Source organism: Anas acuta, chromosome 28 (assembly GCF_963932015.1).
Source record: "Anas acuta chromosome 28, bAnaAcu1.1, whole genome shotgun sequence".
NCBI classification, from domain to species: Eukaryota; Metazoa; Chordata; class Aves; order Anseriformes; family Anatidae; genus Anas; species Anas acuta.
In genome coordinates, this window is record NC_089006.1 from 3,337,770 (window position 1) to 3,365,248 (window position 27,479).

Here is a 27,479-nt window from a genome sequence, read left to right on the forward strand (position 1 = left end):
AGCACGATGGGGACAAACTACTTAATTCCTATACTTCTGCTGTTCTCACTGAGCACATAGTAGGGCCTACTACCAGACAAGACATCAGACCTGTTGTTTAATCTGACTGAGCAGTTCTTCATAAGGAAGCTGATCAATTAATAAAAATAAAAAAAAACTCTGTAAAGAGACTTGACTATCCTAACAGGCAATAGCTTCTTTCTCTTCGGTAGTCAGGTAAATTGAAAATTCAAAAAAAAATGAAGTCTGTGATGGTGCCAATCATTTAACAGGGTTATAATGTTGCTGCATAGTCATTTCCTCTAAAACTTTGATCTTCATTAGCAGTCTCTTCAGCAAATAATCATATAATTTGTCTGAAAAAAATTCATGACTCTGCAGTCAGGATTCTTTTTCTCTGATGCATCAAATTTCAAATTGAAAACTAGGTCTGAGAGGCTATTACAATAGCCAACCCCCCCACCCGCTTTTCCCCACTCACTCTAGCAAATGCAGGCATTTTCACACCAACCCCTTACCTCACTAGCAGTCTTGTTGCCCAATTTCTGTGAGATGGCATGGAAGGTTTCCAGATGGGCTCCTTTCTCCTGACAGGTGGTAAGGATGACTCTGTCAGCTTCCCTACAAGGCAGTACAATGGTTATGAAAGCAGCCAAAAATGAGCATTAACACACTTCAACCACTACAAACCTGAGAGGTTTGTTCCAAAGTACAGATCTAAAGATCAAGCTTAAAAACTTAATCATGGAACAAGTCCAGCAGCCCCGATCATTTACTACTACTACCACCACTCGCAAGACACATCTCTAAGCAGAGTCACGTCTAGTCTGTTTGTATTTTTCTCATAAGCTTTTTGTGGGAAAAACATTTCTTTCCTAGCCTGGAGTATTACAATAATTACACTGCCACAAGCAGGCTATACTTCTGATCGGCCCAAGATTGCAGTTACGATGGACTGTGGTTAGAGGAAACAAGGCAAGAATATTCAAAGAAGGGAAGCTGCAGAAGACATTAGAAAATGGGAGAAAAAGATGAAAATAAAGAACTCTCTATAAATATCAAAGCCAAACTTTGAACGCCAAACAAAGCCAAATACTGAACGCACTGAAGTTGTAAGGTGCAATTAAGGCAGATATACCTGGTCCAGAGGACAACCTTCTCCCCGGTGGAGCTGACTTTGCTGTTCTTGGCACACACAGTTGCTTCTGTGACTCGTTGATGTTGCTGCTCCTCTTCCTTCTGATCCAGGGAGGCAGTAACCACTCTATACTCTAGCTCCTCAGAATGCTGATGCACCTGGAAGCAGTTGTTTGCATTTGACTTTAATCTGTTCTCAGGAAAACTTCCAATGCAGCTCGTATCATCTGCTTCCAAAACACAATTACTGGGGGACTGTGAGCAGCAGCTCTTACCCAGTGCTGTCTTTCTATCTGGTGTTATCCAGCCTTGCTTTGCTTCAGATTTTCCTTCCAGAAGCAAAGGTGGTCCTTCAAACTCTCTCGCGCTTAACTTTGAAGAGTGACCAAAGATGGCATACTTGTCTGCTGATTCAGAGTGAAGCCCTTCAGTCTGATACAAACTGTTTCCAGAAAAGGAACTAGGTCCTGTTAAACCTTTCATTGGAGCAGAATGAGAAGACAACAGCACATCTCTGCTCAACCCAAGGGAAGTATTTGCATTTCCTTGATGTTGTTGGTTTAGTCCGTCACTAACACTTCTTTCAGTGCAAGGGCTGCCTTTGGTTTCTTGAGGTAGGTTTTGAGTAGTTTTTTGTAGGTGTGCGCATCCAGGTCCAGTGATAAAAGAATGACTGTCTTTTGTGGTATTCACAACAGCACTGACATCTGCTTCTTGAACCTGATTATCAGGCAACGCTGCTTTTTCTGAAGATACGTGTCTGCCACAGACGATTCCTCCTTCCAGGGGAGATCCTGGTAAGAAACCCATACAAGTTCAGACTAGCTGTTAGTAAGAAAAAAACTTCTAGAATTTTAATTTACTTAAATAGATTTTTGGATTCTAGAGGATAATGCTGTAAATGAGAACACAGTTTGGGAGCAGCTTTGTAGTTCTAGCTGCAGTTTACACATCCTGTACTTCAAAGAGTGCACTCTGCAATCAATGTTGTTCAGGCTTACTATAACCAGGTAAGGGGAAATGATGAGCACATGAAAGAGCTTAAGTGTGCAGCTCAGAACAAAATTATCTTATTTGGAGTTGTGCTAACATGAAAACTAGCAAAAAAAAAAGTAAAAAGTATCATGGACAGGTAGTACTGGGGATAAGATTAATATACTGGCAACAGAAGCTTAAATGTATCAGTAGTTATAAAAACTGGAGAGTATTTCTCTGGTCAGGAAAGCTTTTTTCAATGCTCTGGATATATGCGTGTTTAAAGCATCTAGAGTGGATGAAGACAAGGAAAAAATGAAAGAAATATTAGAAGTTATTATCTCAGTGTGGGAACCAGTTTGGACAAAAATGATAGCAGCTGTCCGCGCACGAGACTTTCACATACCTGATGTGAGAGAGTCCACTTTCCTAGATATGGTTTTTGTTCTGCGCTGAACATCCTCTCCCTCATCTCTGCTTTCCAAGCTTTCTTCCGCAGGTTCCTTAGACATTCCAGAATCCTTCCCTTCAGGCTGAGGACTCGATTCTTGTTGAACAAGGGAAGCAGTCAGTTCTTGAGAATCTTTATTTTTATAAAACTTGTTCTCACACACCTGCAAACCAATATATAGGCATGTAATTATAGACACAGTATACTGATCCAAACCTAACACCTCAGCCTTTCTTCCAAAGCATTACTTGACTCTAATTAAGCCTTCAATTTGGCAATATGTTTGCATTTAGGAAGCTGAATCTTTATTATTAGGAATAGGTAGAGTTCTCTCCATATAGTGGCCACACAAGAATCTTCCACCAAAAAAAATAGCCTTATTTTTAACTCAAAGGAACGTCAAAATCGACACTATTTAGCATAGCAAGGAAGGGCAACAGAAAGCATGAAGGAGATAAGACGAGAGAAGGCCAGGTAGGGCAGTCAAGGCTCCAAAGAAGACAACACTGTTGGTTATCTTTTATTTTCTTCCCCAACACATTACAGAGACGGGAGGTCCCAGGCTTAACAGATCATCACAAAAAAAAAAAACAGTGACGTTCAGAACAGTTCTTGACGGAACTGTTCTTCTTACTCACCACTCCAATGACTTGGCCTATCAACTAACCTTACTACTGCAGTGGCTGCAGGTCCTCCTTTTGCTTTTCTTTAGCTTAAGGTCGATAGTCCCTTCATGGCAGGAACATGAACATTCCTTCATCCCATCCACCCACTCGACCTCCTGGAAACAGACAGACTCCAGCTGATAAATGTGCACAAAGATGACAGTCAGGGCAAGGTTAACCCCAAAGGGAGTCAGGAAGGGCTGGAGCAACACTCTGTGTGTACCCTGAGAGAACTAAAACAATTATACTGCTAGCAAGCAAAGCACAATGGAAACATTTCATTCCCTTTCTTAAAATCTTTATAGGCTGTTGTAATATCTCTATACAGACATTTATCCTCACAGACTTATGTTTGCTTAGAGTCCAAATACGTGGACTAGTGAGATATCCCAGGCCCACCTTGTCATTGTTCTGGCCTCCGATCTCTTTACGTTTCTTATTTTTTGAGGCTGTGTGCATCTTGGGTGGTTCATCCTCTTCTTCTACATCTGGCAAAGACACCTCTTCAAACCCATCAAACTAAAAAAACAAAACAAAAATTTCTTATCGTAATAGCTCCTCACAAGAACAAACTTCATTTTCCCCATGAATTTCTGACTGTTGAGCTCAGTTCCAGTGCACCACCAGTTCAACTATGTTAGAAGAGTCAAAAATGCTGTAAAGACATTTGAGAAGTTTGTTCCAGTCCACCAACAGCTATCCCACCCTGCTATTTCAGTCACTCTGGAGATGCAGCCACAATTTGAGTCCTTCAAGTTGAAACATTTCTATTATCTCTGCTTTTATCTTTTCTGGTCTTGCAAAAAGATTCCTCCACCTCATATTCCTTCTCTTCTGTCCAGTTGATTTCCTCAAAATCTCCCATGCGGTTGGCCGAGGGACGTAAGTGATCAAAGAAAACTGAGAACTCATCCTGCAAGTGGTCATGTCCTTTCAACAGTTGCCACACTTGGGTCTTCAGCTGAAAGAAAGAAATCCAGAGAAAACAGACATTTCATTCCATGTCATCACATTCTTAGAAGGATTTCTTAGGGCAAGCAGAACATCAAGGCTTATTATTACTCCAACATGGAATTTTATACTTGCATTGTTACTACCTCATGAATATTTTGAGACCACTCTATATTCACCTATCAAATTAGCAAAAAAAATCCCTCCAAAATTCTAGGCAGACTCTGCAGAAGGCACTAAGCTAAAATGTCACTGGCAAGGTGAAAAAAATGAGGTGAAGATAGGAGAGAGGAGACTCAGGCAGGACAGTTAATCGTAAAGCCTGATGAGGAGGGCAGCTTTGATTCTCTACCACATCCCATGGAGGGAGATCAGACTTGGTAAATGCTCATGGTCTCGAAGAGCAGCACATGGGAACAGTGAAGCAAGCTAGCATATTGTGTTCTGAGGACTTATGAGAGAAAGGAGGTACCTGGAACCCCCATTACCTCTGCAATCTCCTGCGGAAGGCAGTCCACACAACTCTGCAGAACTTTGATGATCTTTTGATGGTGGGCAGGATTTTCAGCAAAACAAATCTCCAGTTGCCTGAGGAACTTCCGGCTTTTTTCAAATGCTTGCTGCTCTTCAAACTGATCAAAAAAAAAAAAAAAAAGATTCACTCCTCACATCTAAAAATGTATTTCCAAGTATCTCTAGTTGGCTTAAATGAACTATTACAATACCTCTCCTCTTTTGCTATTTGTTTTCCATTTGTACGGATACACACTGCAAAACTGGGAAGAGGTGGAAGATGAGAAATAAACAGCACTTTGTATATCAATACTTCCATAAGCTGTAAAATTTTACTTCAACCATTCCTCCACACAACCCCATGCACAAAAGACAAGAAAATTCAGAAGGAATGTAATGAGCGAAAGCCTGTATCTTAAGAAGTGGAAGGCAGATTTCTGAGACAAGGGAACCATTCCACTTGCTGCATGTTGCCTCTCTGCAGTCAGGTTCTAGGATGCAACTTGGAAAAGCTGATTCCCCACAGTCGTATTTGAGTTTTGTAACAGACACTAGACTTTTCAGTTCCAACCAATAAAACAGAAGGTAATCAACTGATTTACCCTGTTTTCCCTTGCCCTAGGAAGATTTCCTCATTCTTTCATTCCCACAAGCATTGTCATTGTCTGCTTAAATTCTGGTCTGCTTCTTTCATTCTACTTACCAGTCCACACTCCAAAGCTTGTTCTGGTAGAAGGAAAGCAGCAAAATCTGTGAGCAACTGTGGCCAGTCATGCAACAGTTTCTGTAAAGTGAAATAGAGATCCACAGCTGTTCGCTTGTCCATGCTAATCTCAAACTCATAGATAACACGAAGGAAGTCTTCGTACTTCCCAGGAACATGCTGCAATGCTTCACGCACCTGCAAAGAACAAGACCTTTATAGGACTGCCTAACATTCAGGAAGAAAATAAATTAATCTGGCAATCTCTGATCACTTGTCACCCAGCATTCATATAATGCTTCCAGTTCTGTTGGGCCAAGAAAATCTCTTCCTTAAAGATAAATGCAGATTGCTCATAAGACAGAAAAGAACCAAATTCAAGACCCAAGAAATTCTGAAATTAAAACTGACCCAGTGTTGTGGGCTGGCCCCAGGCAGCAGCTAAAGACCCCCACAGCCTCTCACTCACTCCCTGCCTCCCCAAAACAGGACAGGGGAGAGAATAGAAGAGCAAAAGCAAGAAATCTTACAGATCAAGATAAAGACAATTCAGTAAGTGAAGTAACACCAAATGGGGTGCTAAGAAGAAAGGTAACTCCATCCTAGTCACAACTGGCACCCACAGTTAGAAATGACAGTTGTGTGTCTCAGGTGGGAACCGTGAAGATTCACAGTGTGCGATGTTCCTGTTTCTGGGTTATTTATTGGTCTGGCTTACTCTGGTTAGATAGGCTTGTGCAAATGCCAGATCTTTCTGTTCCCGCAGGGGATCTCTCTCCAGGATGTCTTCATCATACAAGAGGAGCAGCTTTGACGTGTCTTTGCTGGCACGAGTCCGTCCCCTCTTATTTCTGGCTCTGTGGGAACTCCTGCTTTTCCCAGGTGCTTTCACGTTCTCTCCTGTAAAGAAGCACAAAGCAAGTTGTACATGCACTTACACATTCTCTGGGCTGGCAGATGACTACTCCTCTAGACCAACATTACGATACAGAAGTAGGTTTTCGGACTTAGCAATGAGTTAACTGTTTACATCCTCTTGTATGTGTATGAGCAAAATACCTCTTTTTAGTCAGGCTGGCTAACATTTAAAATTGGCTGCTTACAGCAACTGATGAGAAAAGTCTCTGGATACATCAAGAAACCCATTTTTGACCCTAGCTGCTACTCAGCTACCAGTCTGCTAAAAAACAGTAGGTAAATCTACTGAATACCAGGGACAAAACTACAGATGCGATATGAGCATCAGAGCTGGACTTAACACTTGCAAATTACTCTTCTGGCTTATTACTTGCACATATACAGTTAACATCACAGATAACTAACTGGTGTCAGATAATATGGAATGAAATACTGTGCAAAGATTTGCTACCTTGAGATTTTTGTGTCTTTAATCTTGGGAATCTGCTGGTCTACTGGGTCCACCTCCTCAAAGATCCCTGTTTAAATTCATCTACTGCTTGCTATATTCTGTAAAGTTGTTACTTTGTTTCCTTGACTGTTCCCAACATGACATTATAACACAAAATTCAACTTAAAAAGTATGACTATTTAATCTTGTTCTTGTATTGATTTGGGGTATTAGTTGACACAAGGCACACATCTCATGTTTGCAAATTCCTAAAGCGTAAATGCATTACAACAAACTGAAGATGCTCAGCTGACATATTGTCCTGGTTTCAGTTAGAACAGAGTTAATTTTCTTCCTAGTAGCTGGTCGAATGCTATGTTTTGGCTTAAGATGAGAAGAGTGCTGATAACATGCTGATGTTTTAATTGTTGCAGAGCAGTGCTTACACCAAGCCAAGGACGTCTCAGCTTCTCGCTCTGTCCTGCCAGCGGGCAGGCTGGGGGTGCAGCAAGAGCTGGGAGGGGACAGACCCAAGACAGGTGACCCAAATTAGCCAAAGGGGTATTCCATACCATCTGACGTCATGCTAAACAAAATATAGGGGTGGCTAGCCGGGGGAGGGGGCCCGGACTGCTTGGGGTTAGGCTGGGCATCGGTAAGCAGGTGGTGAGCAATTGCATTGTGCATCACTTGTTTGTACACATTAGTAGTAGTAGTACTATTATCATCATAGTTATTATTATTGTTATTACTATTTTCCTGTCTTATTAAACTGTCTATCTCAACTTACAGGCTTCACTTTCCGTTTCTCTCCCCCATCCCAGAGAGGGAGGGAGGAGGGTGAGCGAACGGCTGTGTGGTGTTTAGCTGCCGGCCAGGTTAAACCACGACACATATGCAAGGGCTTCTGCGTTAAGAGCCATTCTTACAGAATGATGATTGTTATAAATTTTTCAGATGGAAAGCAATACTAAGCTCAGAAATGCTAAGTGAAATTAAACCCAGATGGAGTTTCCCTATGGTTTTGCTTTTAATGCAGACAGCAGTTCCCTATACCCCTCATCAAGAGAAGTCAACAAAATTTACCTGGTGGTATTCTGTGGGCTTCCACCTGTGGGGCCATCTTTGTCAATGTGAAGGCTGATTTAGGTTCTTCTGACACGTCTCCACAAACTTCATCATCTTTCTGTAAACTCTCTATTCCTTCCCCTTCCTCCTCCTCTTCCTCCTCCGGCTCAGAGTTCTCTTCCTGGGAATTCTCTTCTTCAGAATCTCCTTCTTGGCTTAAGCGTCTCTCTGTTGCAAGCCAAGTAAGTTTTTCCATTGTCTCCTTCAAAAGCAACAACAAAATTCCACATTATTTTCTTTTAGTGTTTCTTTGAACATCATTCAGCAACAAGCTCACTCCATTATAATCCTAACAGTGCTGAACACCACCACAGATCAATATCTGATCAGAGGGTTCTAGTAAAGTGACAGAATTCCACAAGAACTAGAACTGCCCATTTTTGTATCACACACAAACTTCAACTCAGAATTGAACACGTAAAAAAGCCTTAAGTTAGAAAGGATTCCTTAATGGTCTTATCTCTTAAAGGCTTGGTGGAATTGTGTCTTGCAAATTAATGTAGTTAAAGTATTTCTTAATGAACAGCTTCAGTTGAGAAAGTCCTTACAGATCAGCAGAATTTAAATCTGGAATTTTGCAAGACATTCCTTTCGCTTAGACTTAAAAATCTCAGAAATATCTGGTGTCCAGTTTCTCCAAAACCAGCACAAATATCATGATAATATATGGTTAACAGTCCAGCTTTCCAATTGGAATCAAATTGTGATTTGCCCTTATGTCACTAAGTTGTTTCAGCACACAAATTATTAGCAATTTTTAAAAACTTTGCTTTTACCTGAAGTTCTGGCACCGAAAGAATAGATTCTTCTGAGGCTGATGACATTTCTTCATCCTCATCTTGTGTGAAATCATCAAAGTCATCATCGTCTTCTTCCTCTTGTCCTTCTCTCTCTCCTCCAGCTTCAGGGCCAGCTGGTGTCCCAACAGACTGGCCATCCATACTAGACGAATCTTCTGGTCTTCCGAGTGGGCTACTGAATTCTGCTTCGAGATCCACTGTGTATGAATGATTCTTTGGAGACTCACTGCTTACTTGTGGTCCAGTAACACCAGCTGCATCTACCTGCTGTTCATCATGGGGAGATGACTGCAAAGCCCGTCTTTCTTCTCCTCCCTTCTCTTCACACACAGCATGCTCCTTTTTAATTTCTTTCAGCTCATTTGGACATGAGCAGGCCTCCATGTTCAGCTCCTGGCCAAGACCCAGCATGAATTCCTCCTTCACCTCAGCACACAGAAGATCCCTCTTCTGCATTGGATTTACTTCCTTGATAGCATCATTTGAATCTTCAGGCTCAATTTTCACCGTTTCATCTGGATCTTCTAAATGAGGCAAAAGGTCCACAGACAACGGCTCTGAAGCATTCTCTTGTCCTTCTACCACTGTCCAGCTACAGCAGTCATTTTTATTTACCATCTCCTGACTGCCATTATTTGAAGAGGCAGGATTTGTACTACATTCCTTCTTGGGGGAGACAGCTGAGTAAGCAGCATACAACTCCTGGGGTTCAGCCTTGGGCTCCACCGTGGGGTAGGAATTTTTGCTGTTTCCAGCAGGGCACGAAGGAACCAGATTCAGTTGTTCTTCATTTTCACCAACAGAAGATGCAGAAAGACCAACAGGGTTAGGAGAAACTATCAATGAAGGAATTGAGGAAGTCACTAGAGGCTGATTTAATGGACATGGGAAAGTGGATGGATTTACCAACAAGGTTGTAACTGGAATAGCCTGAGTGCCTCTCCCAACAGTTGTATTTATGGGCTGAATCATGTTGCAACCATTGCCTATATTAACCACTTTCACTGTGGTAGCAGGTACAGTAAGAATGACTGGAGATGGCTGGATCAAAGGCGAAGTCTTTATCAGTGGGGCAGGTTTTGTCCCTTTTTTCTTCTGATATCCCTTGCGAACACAAGGTTTGCGTATTTTTGCTCCAGCCAAAGCTGGTAACATTAATTTTGGCTGAAAAGTTATTGGATTTGAAGACACTAATGCTGGTGGTAAAGCAGCTGAGAAAGCTTGCCTGGAGTCTGGATGTGAAGCAGAGAGCACATTCTGAAATTCCAAGCCATCCCCACTTCCCACCACTGCTGGAACATTCAAAGGCTGCACTCCTGGCACTGTCTGCATAACTGTAGCTGGTTGGATTAATCGAGGAATCTGAACCATAACTTTGCTGGGTGGAGCCTCTGACTGGGATAACTTCATGGTTTTCTGAATGTTAATAGTGTTGGAAATGGGCTGCAGACAAGGACTTGGTCGAATGAGGACAGGCTTCAGAGCTGAAGACCTCTGTCTTCTCCATGCTCTCCTAGAGAATCGATTGGCAAGAGGCTTTAAGGTCAGTACTAGTCCCTTTGGCATGAGTAGAGGGTATTTTTCATTATATTCTGTGTCTGAAGTTTCCTTTTCTGTGCCCAAAAAGTCAGATTCTTCATCAGGTGAACCTGGCATCTCCCTCGCATCTTCTGCTAATTGCTTCAATTCCCCCTGAATGGAGGGCAAACTTGCCTAAAGGAAATAGGAGAGTTTTTAGTCCAATCCACAGGTTCTGCCTACCTTCAAACAGCACTGCAGAAGAAAGGCAGTAACTCGCTTCTAAAAGTAAAGCAATTTTTTATTTACCGTTTCACAGAATCACACAGAATTTCTAGGTTGGAAGAGACCTCAAGATCATCGAGTCCAACCTCTGACCTAACACTAAAAGTCCCCACTAAACCATATCCCTAAGCTCTACATCTAACGTCTTTTAAAGACCGCCAGGGATGGTGACTCCACCACTTCCCGGGGCAGCCTGTTCCAATGTCTAAGAACCCTGTCGGTAAAGAAGTTCTTCCTAGCATCCAACCTAAAACTCCCCTGGTGCAACTTAAGCCCATTCCCCCTCGTCCTGTCACCAGGCACGTGGGAGAACAGACCAACCCCCACCTTGCTACAGCCTCCTTTAAGGAATCTGTAGAGAGCAATAAGGTCGCCCCTGAGCCTCCTTTTCTCCAGGCTGAATAAGCCCAGCTCCCTCAGCCACTCCTCGTAGGACTTGTTCTCCAGACCCCTCACCAGCTTTGTCGCCCTTCTCTGGACTTGCTCAAGCACCTCGATGTCCTTCTTGTAGCGAGGGGCCCAAAACTGAACACAGTACTCGAGGTGTGGCCTTACCAGAGCCGAGTACAGGGGGACAATCACCTCCCTAGCCCTGCTGGTCACAGTGTTTCTGATACAAGCCAGGATGCTGTTGGCCTTCTTGGCCACCTGAGCACACTGCTGGCTCATATTCAGCCGACTATCAACCAATACTCCCAGGTCCTTCTCTGCCTGGCAGCTCTCCAACCACTCATCTCCCAGCCTGTAGCTCTGCTTGGGGTTATTGCACCCCAGGTGGAGGACCCGGCACTTGGCCTTGTTAAACTTCATGCAGTTGACCTCAGCCCACCGGTCCAGCCTATCCAGATCCTCCTGCAGAGCCTTCCAATGTTTAACATTCACAAGTTTTACTCCAGAGCCTTCAAAGGAATCCAAGTGCCTAAAAGAAACAACAGAACCAAACTGCTTTGTAAAGCTTTCCTTCAGTAAATACAAGGCTGTGGGAGGGAAGCTTCACTGTAACAGTGCCATTAAGAGAACTAGATTTTAGGGCATCTCATTTTTTCCTCAGACACAGACCTCACTGAGCAACGCTCAGTGCAGTCACTATGCCTCCAATTTAAGTCTTCACTGTGCTAGGAATCTCAGAGAAAGAATCCTTAGGAAGTGAGAGACATTCAGGTGTAATAACAGCCACACTGCAGGTGAACATCATCTTACGAAGAAAAACACAAAAAGGGTGATAAAGGGTGACAGAGCACTAGAACAGGCTGCCCAGGGAGGTTATGAAGTCTCCTTCTTTGGAGATATTCAAGGCCCGTCTGGACACCTACCTGGGCAGCCTGCTCTAAGGAACCTGCTTTGGCAGGGGGGTGGGACTTGATGATCTCTGGAGGTCCCTTCCAACCCCTACAATTCTGTGATTCTGTGAAAAAAAACCAACACAGATTTCTTCTTTCCTCTTAAAAGGTTTGGAAAGAAGAACAAATACTTTCTCCTGGCTACAACACAGTGGGAAAGACAGCAACACCACTAACCATAATGCATAAGGCAAGGGTCAGATTATGTCAATTAAAAAATTAACGAAGTCAAAATAAAAAATAAACACATCAAAATAGACATTAGAAATACATCCATGTATCATGTACAAGGATGCACCAAAAAGCAAAGAAAATCCACAACAACTTCAGCTCCGTAGTGCAGCTGGGCAGTCACACCAAGAGCAGTGTATAATACTTCATGTTGCTAAGTGCTGCTCTTGATAGATTTACTACCTGGACCCAAGGTAACACAGGCTCCCCTACAATACAGTCAGACTACTTTTTGACTTCAGAGCTGTAGCCTACCCAAACAACTCATTCTGAACCTATACTGTAAGAAGGAAAAAAAAAGAAATAAACAAAGCTATGCTGGATTAAGAAACAGCAGAAACTGTACCTTTAGCCAAAATGGCAGGCGATGTTCTTCTCTCTCCACGGGCGGTTTCCACTCACTAGGCTGGATTTCCTCACAGCACTTGAACAGAACAGGCAACTGCTTTGTCTTTTTATAGTACTGTGTGGAGAGAGGAGAGAATGCAAGGCAAGACAACCACGGTCAGAACACCTGTCCAAGAACTGCTGGGATATAGGCTAAGAATTGTGCTCTGTAAAACTGTTCATATGAATGCTCACTGTCATCTTGGTTTCTCTCAGAAAAAAAGCACAAAGTTCTAGCAGTTATGTACTAGCTTTAAGTTTCATGTACTAGCTTTAAGTTTCTGTTTCTTATTCTCTTTTCAGCACTGGACATTAGTTATGGGAGAGGATATTTGGCCTGTTGGACCTACAGCTTGACCAGAGACAGCACTTTTATCTACATTTTGCTATTTAAAATTTATTTATGCAAATTTGTCTGGATTATTGAAGCTACAGCTGTACCAGGACTGTTTGCAATTAGGCTCTGGATTAGATTAGATTAGGCTCTAGGCTGTCAAAATATTAATTAAAATACTTACAAAGTAAAAATTATACGGTCATTTTGAAGAAACTGTCACCCTTCATGGGAGGATAACATTTTCTTTTAAGAAAGCATCAGCATATGTACAAAAAGGTCCTTGGAACAAACAGCACATCTCTTTTTGTATGACAAATATGAACCAGATAGACAAATGTGAAAAATACCAGTCCATAATCTGAATGCATCACTTACTCTGATGATATTATCAGGGGCTCGATTCATATTGAGATTCTTGATTCGCACTGTCAGCTGGTGGGCAGTTTTCGTTGGTAAGAGATATTTGCTGATCAAAGGCTTTGGAAACTCTGTCCCTTCAAAATGTTTCAGACCTAAAGCTAATAAACTGAAGAAATACGGAGAGGGGGAAAAAAAATAAAATAAAAAAAGCAGTCTTTTAGACAGTAGTTCAAATTGCTATTTGCATACACTGTTTCACAACAGACAGCTGTTCTTAAAGATTGCATCCTAAAACTTTACCATATAAAGGAAGTTCATTGGTGCGCATGTTATTCAGAAATTCTAAGCACCTACTTGTCCTCTGCTTTCGTGAAGATAATCTTGTCCCGGGGAGGGTTTGCTTTCAAGGAACATATTGGCAATAACTCTGGATACATAAAGACTCTCCTTGTTGCCAAAATCCATGCCACTTGCTTTGGCAAACATGGAAATTCATTGGCTGTGTAAAGAATGAACAGATGAGGACAGATACAGGCATGGGCAAATAGTGTTATTCACTACTGACTTCTTGAAAACACTGTTTCTGTTATTCCCTTCACTGCAGAAAATACTATTTCCTTCCTGGTTTTTAGAATTTGCATGTTATTTAGTTTCTGCTTAAATTTAGATCAGGAAAAAGTAAAAGTATACATACCACTCTTCTTCACAGCTTTCCGAGGGCTCCAGTCAACTTGAACTTGGGCATGAAAATCTTCAATGAGCTGCAGTGCTCCCTTCAGGTTACATGGCTGGAACATTGTTTGAAATTTAGGATAGAATGACTGACGAAGGAGCGTAGAGCTTCGAGCAAAGTTACCAAGCTCATTCTACAAAGTCAGATACAGAAGAAAGGTAAAAGGTTAAGAACACATACGTAAATGCAATAAAAGCTTTCAAACTAAGCTACTAACCTGTAAAAGCTGGTGAAGTCGCAGGCATAAAAATACATCACTACAGATGTCTTCTATCTTATTTTTGAACTCTAAATCTAGGAATAATCTCTTTTTTTTTTTTTGCTTTAAAGATCTTTTTTTTTTTTACTTTTGTCTGATCATATTAATTCACCAACTTTCTGGAATCTATCACGGTCACAGAACGTTCACTAATTACAGAAGTTTTTGTACTTTGTTTTTAGCATTTCCAAGCAAACAGTAGAAAACTACAAAGATATGCCACTTCAAAGCACTTTTATTAAATGTGATTTATTTCTTCAAGTATTGAGCATGCTAACAGGAGGCTAACATCATTGTCTTGTTTAGTGGTAGTCTCTCTCAATTGCATGGGATCAGTTAAACAAATTAAGCTCTCTAAATATCACCAGTGACCAGAGATAATTAAAGCTTGTTTGGCTCTTTTTTTAAGACATATCCTTACCAAAAACATCCTAGTGGTACTGGCCTCTGAACTTAAAGCAGGGTTGGAACTTGCAAGGAGATGGATTTGAGTCAGAAGCTGAACATGCTTGAAGAATAAAATCAGACAAATAGGGATTATCAGCGTATCAGTAACATGAGAAACTGGAAAGCTTAAGTATAAAGGTTCAAGAAACATCTCCCAAGCACCACAAAAAAAATAAATCCGTCTGACTTCAGAAGAAATCCTTCCAACAATAGAGAACTGAGGGGAAACTTGACTACAAATAGGCAGTATAAAAATTACTTCTGATATTATAGTTTCTATTCCACAGAGTTGGAACACATCACCTGTTTAAGTCTTAGGACACATTCCTAGCTTTTACAAAAAAATTCACACCATAATGAACAATATAGAAAGGATTTTTTTCTAATAAAATACTCAAGTGTTTCTTAAGTGTTTCTTCAAAAAGAATGACTTCAGCAATCCCTACACATATATATATGTTCAAACAATATACACCTTGCTTTGCAGCTGAAAGATTAAAAAGGTCATTTGCCTTACATGTATAACCCGAGATCTTTTTCTTTAGCTTGTGTTTGAGAGATTTCTGTCCTTTCCTTGCTGCTACACACCACGATATGACACTCTATTGAGTAACAATAGTTAATTGTAGCTTTTTCAATTAATTTCTAAAATGAAACAGCAAGCCAGAGTGCTTGCTGTACCACTGGCTTCCCCCTTTCCCATGCTGCAGCAGCATACAGCGAATATTCCATAGCCCGAATATAATATTGATAATATGTTATTACCTGCTGCATTTGCTGCTGGAGCCTTTTTCTTTGCGTACAGTCAAGAACAAGGCTTTGGAGAGGCTTCTCATTGTGAGGTTTTGATTTCTCTATCTCTTGTGGTGGCTTGATAGAAGACTTTTTCATTCTCAACTGCTCAAGTTGTTCCTTCACTGTCCGGTGTTGTTCATTTAGCAAATTGGCCAGAGGCTCTTCAAACCTGTTTGAGACCAGGCAGACCAAAATATAAAAAGCATAGGACCTAATCACCATTCCTGTTCCATTAGAATATTTTACCTTTTTTTTTTTTTTTTTCCAAGTTGAAATATTCTGTCAAAGTGTTGAGTAGTACAGACAGAGTAGTTCTTAAAATGTACGTCCCTGTAACACTGTTTTACTTTTGGGATGCAATGTCAAAACTATTCCACTTAACCTCTATTCCAAGCACAGCTAACGCTCTTGTTCACTGTTCTCAGTAGTGCTCCACGTTTGTTGTACTCAAGTGCTCAGGCACACTCCAGAGCAGCCAGGAGCTAACATAATCTATAATACAATAAAACTGACCCTATTTAAATTATAGCATCAGGCAAGGTCCAAACCCAAGGTGTTATGGGTGGCATGTTACCATAATTATCTCCAGAAACATCACACGCTGACTCAAATGCTATTATTTCTTCTTCTTCCTTCATTTTTCGCCACTTTTTTTTTTTTTTTTTTTTTTTTAAGGTTTTGCCTAGCTTTATGCAGACTATTCCACTGGACATCTGATGACATGATAGCAAAAGCTACACCTGTAGCAGAAAAGGGTATGTATGGATTTCTGTTCTTTTCTAAACTAACTTCATGCAGCCTCCCTGGTCTTATGTTGTAATTGAAATACATATTTTATTTTGTTTTGTTATTCAGTTAATATTCTGATTTGTTAGTTATCAGCTTTACTTTTGTAACAGGCCTAAAGTCGATTATAAATGAAGTTGTTCCAAGATGCATCTAATGTAAGATATCATAAAAACAATAAACTCAGGAAACAGGTATTTTGCCACAGAACATACTTGAAGAGTCCTGTACACAGATAAAACTGGGGAAGAAAAAATTCAGAGGAACAGCATACCGAAGTAAGAATAAACTAGCCATCACCAAAAACAAGTGCATACAGATTGTAAGAGAGAGCATGAAGTTTCCCTGCTTTTAGTCTGTAGCTGGTTTAAGATTCGCTGCGCTCTCCTCTGGTACTGCTCATCCAGAGAGAGTATCAAGAAATTCCAGCCGTCGTTTTAGCTCCTTTCCCAAACAGATACACCTTGATCTTGAAGTGGTCTGCCCCATAAATAAGGAGACACCATTCTTATCATAGTTCACCTTTAGACAATTTCTGTAATTTCTTACATAGGCTTGTATTATTACCTAGAAAGTAACACTTTAAAGTCTTTTCTCTCTGAGGTGCTACATCTAGTATAACCCATATCAAAAATCATCAGAAGTTAATTGCTGAATTTTATAGTTGTTTCAGACCTAGGCCTCAGCAATTGTATGTAGTTCTCTTCCTTTGGAAATGCTACTAATATATACAAGTTATTTGCTTAAAAGACGAGACGATCCGCTTGGTCAAGCTAGTTCCTCAGGAGTCTCTTATAATCAAAAAAACGTAAGGGCAGTAAATGAACTTTATCAATCAACCCTCCCCCCCAACAACAACAATAAAAAGGCAAGAAAACTATTACCTCTTTGAAAGGAGTTCAGAACACTACACCCACCACCACACTGTAAAGCACAAGAATTAGAGAGCTAGAGTACCTATTGAGCTTGGGATGTTCTCTGCACAGAACATGCACAGCTTTGATCACATAAACAACATACGCAGCAACACCCCAGTATCCAGTGTCTCTATCCATCACTTTGAATCATTGTGCCATTGTCAATCAGGTATTATACTGCTCAGATAACTGTTGTTTTTATTGTTTAACAGCCGAGGCAAGTGTCTTAAAAGCTTGCCAAGCCATTTTCCCAGAAGAATCTGTGTAATAAAGGGGTTATATATGGAAGGCCTTCAGATAAAAGAGATGATACCCTTTAAAGCAGCAACCTTTTCTCAAAAGGCATTATCTCCTTAGGGGATGGCATAGTACCTGCAGGTGACCAAAGGCTTTTTACCGTAAAAGAATTATTAATATTTAGTTTTATGACAACTATCAAATGATCCTACCTAAGTGCCTGTGGTGTATTAAAATTTGGCCGTGACTCTGTAACATTATCTTCATCTTCTGGACCTTCATCTTCCATGTTTGAGAAACCCATCTCATCCTGAAACTGACAACACGTGCAGTAGAAAAAAGTAGTCAGAAAAAAGAAAGCTCAACAAGTACATTTACTACAAAGTGTCTTTAGTTAAAGCTCATGATGATCCTCTTAGCACGTACATTCATCTCTACAGTAATTTATGGAAGTTCCTATGTAAGTTCCACCCCAAATTACACTTTTATGGTAGAGTCTTTTGCACATATTCAGCACTGAACATTTACAAAGGTCCCCCTTACGGCTTTAGTGGTTTCATGCCAGATCTGAGAAAGATCTATTACTCTTCAGTGTTACACCCAATTTATCACTTACTGTCTCAAACAGCTCCTCCATCAGTTCATTCACTTCCTTTTCTGCAAGTAAAATTAAAAAGAAAAATGAAGATTCCTCTTGCAAGAAACACTCATCAATCCTTTCATAATCTCAAGCTATTTAAGGAATCTCTCTTGCAAAGGGTAACCCTCCTCTTGTAAACAGAGGTCCGAGAAGGAACAGCCTCTGATATATACAGAATGGTTGTGGTTGGAAGAGACCTCTGGCTCCATCTGGTCCAACTGCCTTCTTCAACCAGAGTCACCCATATCCACTTGCAACATCCAGGCTGCTTCTGAAAAATCTCCAAGGACGGAGATTCCACAGCCTCTCTGGGCAGACTGAGCCCTGGCAGAGTAACCTGCACAGTGTAGAAGTATTTCCTGATGCTCAGACAGAACCTCCTGCTCTTCACTTTGTGCCCATTGCTTCTTGTCCTGTTGTTGGGCACTGCTCAAGAAAGCCTGCTCTGCACCTTCCTTTCAGGTATTTATAGACATTGGTGACATCCCCCTCGATCCTCCTCTAGACTGACCAGCTCCACCTCTCAGCCCTTCCAATATTTGAGATGCTCTAGAACCCTTAATCATCTTTGTTGGACTCTCTACATCCATGTCTTTCTTGTAATGGGGAGCCCAGAACTGGAACTCGTACTCTCAATGTGGCCTCACCAGTGCTGAGTAGAGGGAAAGGATTATCTCCCCCAACCTACAGGCAACACTCCTCCTAAGGCAGCCCAAGATACCATTAGCTTTCTTTGCAGCAAGGACACACGGCTGGCTCACATTATATTATACCCCTTTTTATTGCTGGGCCCCAGAAAAATTCTGTTGAAACTGTTTTTAATCACAAATATTTTGGAAAAACTAAATTGGAAAAAAATATATGTTAAAACAAAGTTAATCTGCAGTAAGACCTAAAACAAATATGTTTTATTGAGAACATAATAAATGATACGCTCTTTAAACTGTAACTCAAAGATTGCAATGACTTGAAGAAAATTTCATTACACTCAAAACATAAGGCAGGCATTCACTTTCCAATTTGGCTGTAGCTTTATGAAAGACTGCACTATCTATAAATTATTCTTCATTCTGTGCTATACAGTAAAATACATCTGATAGCACAGCAGCTCTGGCTAGATCCTTTCACGTATTCACAGAAAGCCAGTTCTGCATGGAAAAGGTGTTCAGTCTGCAAAGTGTGTTTTTTATTTTATTTACTTATTTTTTTTTGTTTGTTTGTTTTTACTTATTAGCCTACACTGCAAAGCCTTTACAACAAAACACTTTTCAAAATAAATTACTAATCCTACTGAGAAAGGAAGTGGGATTCCCAGCGGACTTACTGGTAATTCTCACCGCACGATCATTTCTGAAGTCTTCTGTATCTGGTTCATCCAGATCTTCCAGGAAGTTGTACTCAGGGTCATCATCATCATCTAATTCATCTAATAGGAAGCATGTTTTGAAACGTCATTACCCTGCCGCCCCAAGACTAAACAGTAGCCAGGAAGAGAAGCACTTAGTTTATTGCCTGATCTTACACAAAGATGGCTAGGACTACTGCTTGAAATTAACTGTTTATTTTTATGAAAGCAATATCAACTCCATCCTCTTTTCAAACTAAGCTACTAACCACCTTTATTTTTAGTCATTCCCATTTAGAGAAGTTAGATTTGTTCTGTATGACCCAAGTTTCAGCTAAAATTAGAAAGAATGAAGTATTGCAATGCATTGGAAGAGTATTCCAATTTTTGTTTCACAGTCAATTGTACAACTCTATGTAACCTGTAAATCCAGAACAAAAAGTCAAGCCCCAAACCGTTTTCTCTCTTCAAGAACAAATTATTATTATTTTTTTTTTTTCTAACATAACAGTTCATGTCCCTGCAAAGGAGCATGGTATGTTCAGATTCAGGCGTACCTATGCTGCCAGCTTCATGACACAGCATGATTCATTAAGGGTTGAACAACACAGCTTTCATTTATGTTTGCCAGTTACCGCATGTGCTGGCTAATTAATATTTAAAGTGAGGGTTTTTAACTTCAGGTGTCTCACAAATGTCTATACAGAAGATGAGGAAAACTGTGTGCAAAAAACATGCGTATTGCTAAACAAGATAATAGATCCAGCCAAGAATATCATGAGCAATAGGAAGAGAAAGTAGCCAAGAACAGGAGGAAAAACCCCCAGGATCCCTCTGTTCCAATAAGCAACAATGTGTTGTACGTACCTTCGTTCTCCACATCATCATTCATGAGCCCTCCAAGCCACCTTTTCCATTCTTCATCATCTGCAGTATTGGGATCATACATATCAGGCGTGATATCTGGGGCTCGGAGCTCAGCCTCCAGTTGACCAAGAGGAACATCCTTCAGCGGTCTCTTTGATCGGGTTCTGAAGGCAATGAGGCTGTCTTCCAGAGACTGAAACATGAAGGAAAAGCAGAATGGAATTACAGTTTCTCTGCTTTCCTCACAGCTTCTTTGGCAGTAGGATTTTCATCAGAGCAAGAAGAATCCACTATCAAAAATATTAGATTCTTGCCACAAAGAATTGTTTATTTTGGTATTTCAAAAAATCCAACCTTTCATTATTCTTGCTATTAAATTATTATTCTTTACGAATATACTATTGTTCACTTATTTTGTCCTAAACTTTTATCCCCCCCTTGCAATATTTGCCCCCTTCATGGACATTTTACTCTGTTGCCCAGTTTTCACTATCTGTAATTAACCTGAAGCTACAGTGCAGGACTCTTGCTTTACAACTCCTCACCCTTGTGGAGTAGAACGGATCAGTAATATTTTTCTCATTATCAATATGAAATAGTGGTTGCCTTGGCAACCAAGCTTCTTTGCATGTTCACAGCGTACCTGCCTGCAAAATACAACCAAAGTGACCATTTCTTTTTCAAAAGGAAGGTATTTTCCTTACTTATGTAAATGTCATAGAATTACAGTTAACAGTAAAAACAATGTAACTGAGAAGCCTATGAGCATAAAGCGTAGTTATGATACAAGAAATTAAAAGTATGTGTCACTGATAGCCTTGTACTAACAGCTACCTCTATTCTCACGGAGCTTGCATGCTACCCACTAAACAGATTCATCTTGTTTAAATTTACAAAAGGAGAGCAGAAAGAAATTTTAACTCAAGCTGAAGAAATACCACTGTAGCATCCCAAAACACAGTACCTGGTAGGAATCCATGCATACTGGGCTTGAAGCCAGTTCTTCATCCACTGCATGCAGCTTTTCCATGAATGTGCTGTCTTTGCTTTGCTTTGGTTTAGGAGGTGGTGGAGGTCCCATGGGAACTACTTCAGCACTAATATGTCTAACAACAGGTGTAGTAACCTTCTCCACCTAATTAGAAAGGCCTTTGTGTTTTAAAGTTTTATTTACAGAAGATTTTCAAGGACAGAATAAGTCTTAATTTATTTTTCTTCAGTTTAACCACAGGCTAGCAAAATAGAAATGAAAGAAATGCTTCACAGAAGGAAATGGATGACTCGTATTACACTCACTTTGATTTTCAGAAAATACAAATTCACTATTTAATGAGCTTTCAGGAAAGGAGACATTTGGAAATGGTCAAGCGCTGGAAAGTTTCAGCATTCGGATTTATCATCTCTAGTTATGCCAGTATTTGTGGCAGACACCCACCCTTCCCCAAAACAGTCCCACAGTGAGTTAACTTGGAAATATCAGTACGTTATTATTATTTCTCTGATTCCAATGCCAATGGTCAGTTCTCACAGTTGCTTTCTGATCCTTGTCTGGTGATACTCACTCCCTGTCAGCTCCTATCATACTGCATACTCTTTCCACTGATCTGATAGTGCATACATCACTACAAATACTTTCATGCTTTTATGAATATCACCATGCCCTCCTTAGCCAAGCACAGAAAGCATTTCTCCTTCAAAAATAATCAGAAAAATAAACATTATCTGAAAAAGAAGCAGACTGTTTCCATTGGTAGTGCTTTTTTACAGATTTGAATTTATTTTTGACTAAGCTTTTTCTGCAATGGATGAACTTAACTGCTTACGCAGGAACCATTGCAGTGGGACCCCAAATCTACAGAGCACCCGTAATGCTACTACAACTTAAAACAACAGTATATATTTTTGCTTTCTTATTAATGATTAAGGAATAATGACTGAAGATTTTTTTCTTTAGAAACAAAAACTCTTGCAAGCTTACCTCACAGAGCGTCCCTCCCTCTTCATCAGATGATCGCCTTGTCCTAGATCGTTTTGCTCCCCGAGGAGAAGAAGCAGTGCTCTCTACATCACTTTCCAGTAAACTCTATAGTGTAAGAGATACAGAACACAACCAATCACGCTTCAATCAAGACCTGCTTCAACTAATATTCCAAAGATGCTTCTTTACCCAAATAATACAGCATTGAAGAAAGATTACTAGAAACTCTGGGGTGATTTACAATCATTCGTGTGTTAAAATAGAGCATCCTGTGGCCTTAAACATGCAAGCTCCATGCTGAACAGATCTTTGTACAAATTACATTTACCTCTTCTGCAGTCTCATCTTCATCCTCATCATCAGGCTGGTATTCCTCATCAGATGAGTCATCTTCCTCAAGAGGAATGTCCACAAACTGAGGAGGCTGCAACAGAACAGAAGAAAGGTGACAACTTTTTACTGGCAAGATAAAGCATTGCACTCTAATGGTACACTATCTGATCAAATATATGCAACAGCTGAGGAAATAAAATGAAGCTCACAAAGGAAGGAGACTACAGAAAGAGGCAGAAGAAACCAAATATATTACTAAAGTAAAATTGGTAAAGCACGTTAAGTGGTATGAAAAGGTATGAGAACAAATGATTTATCATTTATACAATGGAAACATTACATAAGCAAACACTTTCTCAAGGACATGTTTCTTCAACTTGAATGGCCATTCATTCCTGCTCTGCTGCTGAATCCCCTCTACTTCTAAATTATAAGTCTTTTGGAGAGGCAGGTCTTATGCCAAAAATTGAGATCCAAGTCACATTTCCTGGTAGTCCTAAAATATGTGTAACATTCTCAGGGACGAGCAACTCACAGCATGAGACCTGGGCAGCAGCATTCGTTATCAGGCATTTCATCCAGGTAGAGGCTGCTGCGGTACCAAAACGGGGAGCTGGATCAAGTAGAAGAGCCCCCTTCCTCTGGCATGCCATCATTCCTTCGTGTTCTGCACTTCCCCTGCAGGCAGCTCTTTTGGGTTCTCTGCACACTTCTACTTTAGCTGCCTTGTCCTTCCCTGCATAACCCATTCACAATGCTGGTTGCTGATACTCCTAACATGCTAGAGGCAAGTCTGTTCCAGTCCACCATTAAGATTTACTGCTAAGTAGGGTGTCTCTAGCATGGACTCCAATTTCCCAGAAGTAGCTCACTTACCTTTACCTCATTTGCCTTCTTAATTGGAGAAATATTCCATGTTGGAATCACCTAAAGATAGAAAAAACATTTTTAACTCTACGAAAAGCATGCTTTTGCATGGCTTAGATAACCAATTTTATCAAATAAGTACTTGAGCTTGAGATCTTATTCTCCAAAGTAGCTACGTAACAGACTTTGAACAAATGTTTTCTAAACCACCCATGGGATCTCTACAGGCAGTAACTTTTGTTTAACGGATACAGTCAATTCACTGCATTTTCCAACTCTGTCCTGGTTCTGTTCTGCTCATGTAAAATGATTATTTTTTACATTGTTGTATCAAAAAAAGATATGCACAGAACTCACCTTTTCATTTTAAGAATATGAAAAGCATCCATGACATTTCTAAAAGAAGCCCCAACAATCAAAGCCATTAGGGTAGGGGAAGGGTGCAATAATGAAAGCAGATGAGCTACTTACCACTCCTTTCTCCACAACTTCTTTCAGTTTGGAACGAGTCATTTTGGGTTCCTGAGAGTTTGAAACAGAAAACCACAACCTGCTCAGTTATTTTTCTTAACTGTAACCTTCTCCACAGCAACTGTTTACTAGAAGCTTTTTCTCATTTTTGAATTCATTACCTTTAAAACATCATCAGTAACATGAAAAATAATCCCTGATAATTCTGCTTCATGATTTACACTCAGACATGACTCACTTGATGCAGGTGCCAAATCTGGTTGTGAAGTGTAAATTATACTACCTATTCTCCTCCTACCACATCATGACACAGACCAAGAAGGCAGACTGGTAAAGGAATCATCATATGAATAAACAAAAACTGTGGAAAAAATAAGATTTTTTACTTACAAATAAAGGTATATCTTCTGTCTCACTGATGGCTGCTTTCATCATGGCAACCACATGCTCATTTGTGATCACTTCCTGCAGGAAACACACAAAATAAAAAAGTCTCCCTTGCATTCTGTTAGTTAAAAAGAAGCAGACTTAACGGTGAAATAAAACAGTCAGAAGCATGATGGAGAAATAGTGAATGTACAATAAATGTTGCAATTATGCTGTGAAAAAGACTATTCAGTGATTTGACAAGAAAATATAAAGTGAGCACAGCAGTGATACAAACATTTGCACTGCATTCTCTGTAAACGCTCCAAGGAGGAAACTGAAAGCCAAAGGAAAGAAAATGGCGTAAATAGAAGTCCACACTGGCTTCCCTTCCCTCCTGTCACACAGCCAATTTACAATTTTACAGTGTGTTGTTCCCATCCATGTAAGACACATAGCTGCAACAGAAAACTTAAATCCTTAAGGTCCCATGGGCTTGCAAAACAGTAAGGGTCTAACTCTCCAGGTAAAGTATCTAATGATCTACTCTTTGAAACATTGTGCTGTATCATTTCAGAAAACACTGGATATATTTGAACAGAAAAAAATAATATATATATGTGAAGGCCTAGGAGACCTAGTATCAGTGACTACATTTTCAGAATGCCACCACGAGGTTCCAGGGAAGGTAGGCACCTGTGAGATGTTTACAGGCCACATGACAAAGAAAGACATTAACTTATGGCACTCACACAAAAACAGCTGGTGAATCTGCCTGAAAGAAGGGTCATGTCAGTCTCCAGTTTGTTTTCCACACAGATTGCAAAACATGAAAATATTTGACATCACCTAGACTAAAACAGTACTAGATGGAGAAAAGAAATGCACAATTTTTGATCCTGGGGAAAACAAATAGCATTTCTCTCCAGACACTGCTCATGGGACAAACTGAAAGATATGCAACTGACATATACATAAACCTGGAGCCAGAAGCATGAATTTTAGTTAATCACGTCAGTGAATTTAGTTCACTCCTACTACTGCTATTAGGGTACAGTAAAACAGACCCATCTGTCACAAAGTGGAAGTCAGGGACCAATACCCACTAATAAAGCCAGGTAACTTGTATGTACATAACTTGTATGTTTGCTGTATTAAGCGCACTCACATGTAGGATGTTTCGCACATTGACAACTGTCAGGTTATGCTGCTTAGCACCATCTTCTAAGGTGCGATCAAGGGTATCATCCAGTTTGATGTCGCAAGACAGAGAGCCCTCCTCTTCTTGACTTTTCCCTTCCCTCTTCCGTTTGTTTGCTTTCCTCCTCCTCTTTCTTCTCTCAATATCTTCTCCATCTTGCTCCTCTGAAAATTAACAATGAAAATTAAAAATCTAAAAACTCAGATAATTCACATCCAGCACATTCAAACAGTATGAGTTTTTTTTAATTAAAAAAATAGAATTATGTAGATTCTAAAGTGACAACAGCTTGCCAACAGCCGGTAATGAAATCTTCCAAATAGAAAAGGACATAAGAGCTAGAAGCAGTGGTTTTGAACGAAGAATTCAAGTTCTGTAGGACCTGAGCAAGTCACACTAGTCAAGCAAACAAAGGTTACATATCTGATACCTCTACTGACTGATTTTAAAGAATAGTCTCAGCACCCCTTCTACACTTTTCCAGAAGGATATGTTTTAAGTATGTGGTCAAGATTAAAACAGAAGCAAAACTACAAGCCCAGTGCAGCAAGACTTAAAATGTTTCCCAAGCAGTGCTGTTTTGCTGATTCAGGGAAATGAAAGGAGTCAGAACTTTCTCTGAAGAAAAACAGACTTTTTAGTAACTGAAAAATGCAGAGATCAACTCCAGCAAGTTTCACTTGAATACCAGTGGTTTTGTGAATTCAGAACACATAATGAAAGTGAAATTTCAGAACAGAAGATAAAAGCTTCAGAACACAATGCACTTGAACACTCCCCAACGTGGCACACACACATATCCCATGTTCCTTGTCTACCATACCAGGTCACATGTCTGCTCCTTGCACAAAGCTAACCCAATGGAACAAACAGCCCCAAACTCCCATTTTCCTCATCAGTCTGCTGGGGACACTCACCAGTTCTGGTGTTCTTCAATGGCTTCATCATGGTAGGACTTCTAACAGCCAGCTGTGAAGAACTTCTCGCTGGAGACTCCTGTGCTGCACACTGGTTGTCAGGCAGATATGGATCTCTCTGCAAATTTACTGCCACCTCTGTATACAGCTTAAGAGTTTTCCCTGCAAACAGTATACGAGAGGCTGTAGTCAGATACGCCATACGGACACAGATAAGCAAAGTTAAAAGGCTGCTACTACAAAAAATTCATCCTTAAATCTGTTAAACCAACTGCTCAAGTCATGCTCCCTCACCCAGTCTGTGAAAGAGATCCAGGTACACTGAACACTTCAACAGCAGCAGTCCCACGTTACTGTCCTTCAGAAACAAATCCAGGTGAAGCAATGCTCACCTCCAGCTATTTCAGTCTCGCTACCTGCATTATCAGTTTTGCACAGCTGTGCTCAAAACCATCCCTGTCAAATGATCTAACCACCAAAAAATAGTGATTTCTTTGAAGTGTGGTCGCTTTCCCTGTTGAATAAACAGGGCTGCAACAACACAAGTTAACAGCTAGGGGCAAGCACTCCTTCACCCAGTCAGAACAGCCTTGTTGACTGCAACCTTAGCATGCACCTTCGTTGTTACCCTGGGCTAATTTCAGACTGTACTGCTGCTGAGAGGTCCAACGACATTCCCTCCCACTCCCATTCCGCACGGTTCTGGAAGTTAGGCAGGCCGGGATAGCAACTGTAAACTGACCACTATGCCAGCACAAAATCAGCTTTCAGTCAAATCAGCGAGCTAAATCACAGCAGCACAAGAAGCAGAGACAACACTTCTCACAAGCAAATATTGTCCTTTTTTTGCTGCAGCCTGTAGTTTGATACATTTACAATTAATGTAAAACGTAGCTGAAACCTGAGGTTTCTTGAAAACCTTCAGCCAGGATGAAAACAATGTGTCTTCTAATAAAACCAGCTCTCATATCTCACAGCATTTCCTGCTTTGTGCCCGCACAGCTATTTGTGTAGTCACACACTAAATAAGATCAAGGGGTTGAACCAGACGGAGAGGAAAAAAACCACACACACCCCTTTTTTTTTTTCTTTGCTAAATCAATTTTCCAATTTCATTGAATTCAGAGACAAAGATGTATGCCAGGAAAAGAAAAAGATGAATACAACATGCAGTTTGGGAAGACAGGACCA

At 40.4% G+C, this 27,479-nt stretch overlaps 1 protein-coding gene across 5 annotated transcripts in view; it reads right to left on the reverse strand.

Annotated features, from left to right (window-relative positions):
* LOC137845638 (GON-4-like protein) overlaps positions 1-27,479 on the reverse strand; it is a 31,833-nt gene that overhangs the window by 2,272 nt on the left and 2,082 nt on the right. For 3 of the 5 annotated variants that reach the window (XM_068663028.1, XM_068663029.1, XM_068663030.1), the window contains 29 exons: positions 26,289-26,450; positions 25,339-25,535; positions 24,195-24,269; positions 23,805-23,855; positions 23,343-23,393; positions 22,462-22,557; positions 22,134-22,238; positions 21,120-21,290; positions 20,156-20,348; positions 19,268-19,369; positions 17,920-17,960; positions 17,516-17,619; positions 15,334-15,532; positions 14,543-14,629; positions 13,824-13,995; positions 13,484-13,628; positions 13,145-13,295; positions 12,392-12,508; positions 8,648-10,384; positions 7,830-8,073; positions 6,114-6,295; positions 5,396-5,593; positions 4,668-4,811; positions 4,046-4,189; positions 3,628-3,747; positions 3,231-3,344; positions 2,519-2,726; positions 1,139-1,931; positions 519-621 (listed from right to left, as the gene is read on the reverse strand). In XM_068663028.1, coding sequence (XP_068519129.1) covers positions 519-621; positions 1,139-1,931; positions 2,519-2,726; positions 3,231-3,344; positions 3,628-3,747; positions 4,046-4,189; positions 4,668-4,811; positions 5,396-5,593; positions 6,114-6,295; positions 7,830-8,073; positions 8,648-10,384; positions 12,392-12,508; positions 13,145-13,295; positions 13,484-13,628; positions 13,824-13,995; positions 14,543-14,629; positions 15,334-15,532; positions 17,516-17,619; positions 17,920-17,960; positions 19,268-19,369; positions 20,156-20,348; positions 21,120-21,290; positions 22,134-22,238; positions 22,462-22,557; positions 23,343-23,393; positions 23,805-23,855; positions 24,195-24,269; positions 25,339-25,535; positions 26,289-26,450 — 6,206 coding nt within the window. Of the gene's footprint in view, positions 1-518; positions 622-1,138; positions 1,932-2,518; positions 2,727-3,230; positions 3,345-3,627; positions 3,748-4,045; positions 4,190-4,667; positions 4,812-5,395; positions 5,594-6,113; positions 6,296-7,829; positions 8,074-8,647; positions 10,385-12,391; positions 12,509-13,144; positions 13,296-13,483; positions 13,629-13,823; positions 13,996-14,542; positions 14,630-15,333; positions 15,533-17,033; positions 17,074-17,515; positions 17,620-17,919; positions 17,961-19,267; positions 19,370-20,155; positions 20,349-21,119; positions 21,291-22,133; positions 22,239-22,461; positions 22,558-23,342; positions 23,394-23,804; positions 23,856-24,194; positions 24,270-25,338; positions 25,536-26,288; positions 26,451-27,479 lie in introns of those variants that run through there. The other 2 variants (XM_068663031.1, XM_068663033.1) reach the window with 2 other exon arrangements.